This window comes from Rhododendron vialii, chromosome 4a (genome assembly GCF_030253575.1).
Source record: "Rhododendron vialii isolate Sample 1 chromosome 4a, ASM3025357v1".
NCBI lineage: Eukaryota > Viridiplantae > Streptophyta > Magnoliopsida > Ericales > Ericaceae > Rhododendron > Rhododendron vialii.
The window spans coordinates 38,588,134-38,592,085 of record NC_080560.1 but is presented as its reverse complement, the minus strand read 5'-3'; the positions used below and the strand labels follow the sequence as shown (position 1 = coordinate 38,592,085).

General features: G+C 38.3%; 1 protein-coding gene across 1 annotated transcript; it reads left to right on the top strand.

Moving 5' to 3' along the window:
- The first annotated feature begins 226 nt into the window (after positions 1 to 226).
- Positions 227 to 3,043, top strand: LOC131324246 (heat stress transcription factor A-6b-like). The gene is made up of 2 exons (XM_058356133.1): positions 227 to 986; positions 1,815 to 3,043. The coding sequence occupies exons 1-2, from the start codon at positions 696 to 698 to the stop codon at positions 2,613 to 2,615; spliced, it is 1,092 nt and encodes a 363-aa protein (XP_058212116.1). The 5' UTR covers positions 227 to 695; the 3' UTR covers positions 2,616 to 3,043.
- Positions 3,044 to 3,952: the final 909 nt, after the last annotated feature.

Here is a 3,952-nt window from a genome sequence, read left to right as displayed (position 1 = left end):
CCAAGAATCCTAATAAAGGTAGAAATCAAAATCAAACTGAATACGGAAAGTTAATAATTCTAACCTAAACGAAAATATTCCTAATCAAAATCTTATTCTAAAATAATAAAAATAAAATACAAAAATTTTCCATTTTTGTCCTACATCATATATGAAGAGTCAGCAAAACAATGGACAGTAAAAAGCACCTATTTTTCCCTCTTTTCTGTCATCACCAGCTCTTCCCATCTGTTCTTTTCTGGCACAAAACATCCACCTATCCATTCAGATACATATATTTACATCATCACCCGTTTATAAAGCAATGGTACCCACTTGGGCCACTTCCATTTAGACTTCTAATCGCCTGCGAGATTTTTCTCCATTTTTTTTTCTTTCTATTCAGACTTTTCTTCTCTGATCATAACTGCCATAACTATTTCCAGATTCCCTTCTCCAATAATAAAACTCTTGTTTTGGTGCTCAGGAGCTTCATCGTTTAATTCCAACTTCTGGGTTTTTTTTTTTTTTTGCATGATCTTCATCTGTCAAACTGCACCTTTCTGGTTCTTGAAAATTTTCCCTTTCTAAATATCCAAAACCCATCAAGAAAATCTCATAGTAATCACAACCCTTTTCATAAAACCAAGATCTGTACAGACCTGCATTCTCGGTTTCTCTTTTGACTCTCCCAACTCATTTGCTCAGTCTGTATCATGAATCCTCCGGGCTTCGTGATAGACGAATTTCCTGGACTGGGTCCACTGAATTCCGGTGAGCCGTCCATGGCCAGACCAATGGAAGGACTTCACGACGTGGGTCCCACGCCTTTCCTCACCAAAACATATGAGCTGGTTGATGATCAGAACACCAATCACGTGGTTTCTTGGAGCGGAGGACACAACAGCTTTGTTATCTGGGATTCCATGGCATTTTCCACTAGTGTTCTCCCTAGGTACTTCAAGCACAACAATTTCTCAAGCTTTGTTAGGCAACTCAACACTTACGTGAGTATTTTATTATTCTCTTTCAATAGACAATGGGTGTTTGCGGTAGCTTTTTCGTATTGTTGATTCTGCTTCAGATTCGAGAAAAGTTTATATGTTCTGGTTTAGTTTCAGAATTTTTGTGGGTTTTCCATGTTGGGCATCTAACATGCTCAATAAAATATTTTTGTTTTTCTGTTAATTTCCTTCCTTTTTCAGTTATAGCAGATTGATTTGCTACTTCTTTTCTTTGTTTAATGAGTTTCTCAATTTAGACATTTCATTTGTTTAATGGCAAAAGGAGAAGTTCTACTGTTCCAAAAAAAATGGGCAGGTGAAGTGTGCGGTCCAAGATTCATTTGGTAGAGAAGATCACCAAGATTTAGTGATCTGGTGCCAAATTTATTCCAAGTCCAAGAGCTCGGACCGAATTGGTATTGATACACTGAGTTGATTAAGTGAGTTTGGAAAACTACACGATCCACTTGACGAATAATTTTTTGTCACAATTCTGAGATCGTAGATCTAATTTCGCATAAGGAAGTGGGAAATCCGTAAAAAGTCATGGCTATTTTGTTGTATCCAATTCAACCTCGATGATGGTTATAACCTGTTTTCGAGGTCCGACACTATTGGTCTCGGTATTTTGATCCGAATCATAGTGCATGGTGTTCAAATCTACAGATATTACAGGCTGCTCATTGAATTTCATATTTCATAATTGAAAATTCTTCAGCTGATTTTCGCCCGTGGACCAAGGCATGATCATGATGCTAACCACCATGAAAATACCTATTCTAATGTGATCTATTTTCTCTTCATAACAGCATGGAATGTCAAAATGTGCAGGGATTTAGAAAGGTTGATCCAGATAGATGGGAATTTGCCCATGAAGCCTTTCTGAGAGGACAGAAACATCTTTTAAAGAACATCAAAAGGAGAAAGACACCTAATTCTCAATCTCAAACTTCACAAGGCCTGGAGCCTCCTTGTGTTGAAGTGGGTAGGTTTGGATTAGATGCAGAAATTGACCGGTTAAGGCGGGATAAGCAGGTTTTAATGGTGGAGTTAGTGAAATTAAGGCAAGAACAGCAGAACACTAGATCCTACATCAATGCAATGGAAGAGAGACTAAGTGGGACAGAGATGAAGCAGAGACAAATGATGGGGTTCTTGGCTAAAGCAATGCATAATCCGAGTTTCTTGCAGCAGTTGATCCGACAAAACAACGTTAGGAGAGAATTGGAGGAGGAAATTTGCAAGAAAAGGAGGCGACCGATCGATCGAGGTCATGGAAATGTTGGTTTTGGACTTCGCGATTTAGGCCAGGGTGGAGAAGGGGGCTTTGGTGTTAAGCTAGGACCTAGTTACAATTATGGTGATATTTCTGGGTTAAGTGCTTTGGAGCTAGAGCAACTTGCAGGGGAGATCGGGGGGCTAAGTGAAATAGAGGAGAAAATGGGGGAAGAATATGTGGGGAAAGAAGAAGAGATGGGTTTTGGAGGTAACGAAATTGGTGAAGGGTTTTGGGGAAACTTGTTAGATGATGGGATTGAAGGAAAGATGGGTTCATTGGGTGGCGAAGGAGAAGATGAAGAGGATGTGGATGTGTTGGTAGAGCACCTTGATTTCTTGGGTTCTAGCCCATAGTAGAGTGAGTGGCTAGTCCTTAAAAATCTGTGTACGAGTCGGATGCACTTCTGATGACCACATGATATGAAAGAAATTCCGAAGCAAACAAACCCGGAGGAGGCAAGATTGGAAGGTTGTGAGTGGATCGAGACGTGGTACGAGAATTCTGCGGACAGAGGATATCCCGTGCCCGTATGAATTTATTTCTCTCAACAATGATCAAGGTAGTAGACCATTTCTTAACTGCCTATCTGATGTCTTGGTTCTCTCTTAATGTGGTTTTCATGATTCCAGGAGTACTAATGAACAAGCAACTCTAGCTCTCCATGTTTTATTCTTTCGGTACCTTGATTGTTTTTAACTGCAATCCATCTCCTTTCTAATCAAACTGGTTGTATTGGACTACTTGGATAGTTGGATTTGTTTGAATATTGCAAAGTTTGACAGAATATATTTTTCATTAGATTGGCTTATTCACGGAGGAGCTGTGAATAATGATTTGTTTGGATTGGAATTTGAATTTTTTTTTGAAAAATAGTAGGGGTAATAAGTGAAGAGAGATAGAGAGAGAAATGTTAAAAGTATGAAGAATCTAGAAATTTTTTTGAAAAGTTCTTTTTAAATTACAAAAAGAACAAAGCATAAGTCATTTGCGGAGTTGCACGATTTCAGCCGTCTGTTTCAGCATTGGACAGTCCGGATTTTAATTGAAACTTTTCTGAGGAAGAGTACTCTTCCTCAGAAAAGTTTCAATTACTCTTCCTCAGAAAAGTTTCAATTAAAATCCGGACCATCATGTCCAATGCACTTTAGACGCGCACGATGTTGCTCCATAAGCAGTTATTTACGGAAACTTCTATAAAAAAGATTTTCTTATTTTTCATTCAATCTCAACAATCAACACCTATATAAGCTAAGCTAATTGTCCTTATATGAGTTCAGTGATAGGAGTGTAAGTGATAACTGTTCTCTGTCAAATTTAGAACCATACTTTTCTTTTATCTAACCTTTTTATGCGTAAATTTTTTTTTTTTGGGTACTTTTGAAACGGGGTGGCATGTGCCACCCCCTTCTTGGGTCTGCCTCCGTTAATACATCATATGAAAAGTAAAATAAAAAGTATTCACAGACAAAAGTACTAAACAAAACGATATAGTGCCATAAGATCATGACAAATTTGAGAAATTAACAAACCTTTTACCGGAGAAGAGGGGAGAGAATGATAGTGCCTGGCACAGAGAGAGGGAGAGAGTAGAGAGAGAGAAGAAGGTAGGGTTTTTCTTTTAGGAGGAAATTCAAGAGGCAATATTATGTCAGCTGCATTCGAATACATGAATTAGTGGGAAAATCATTCC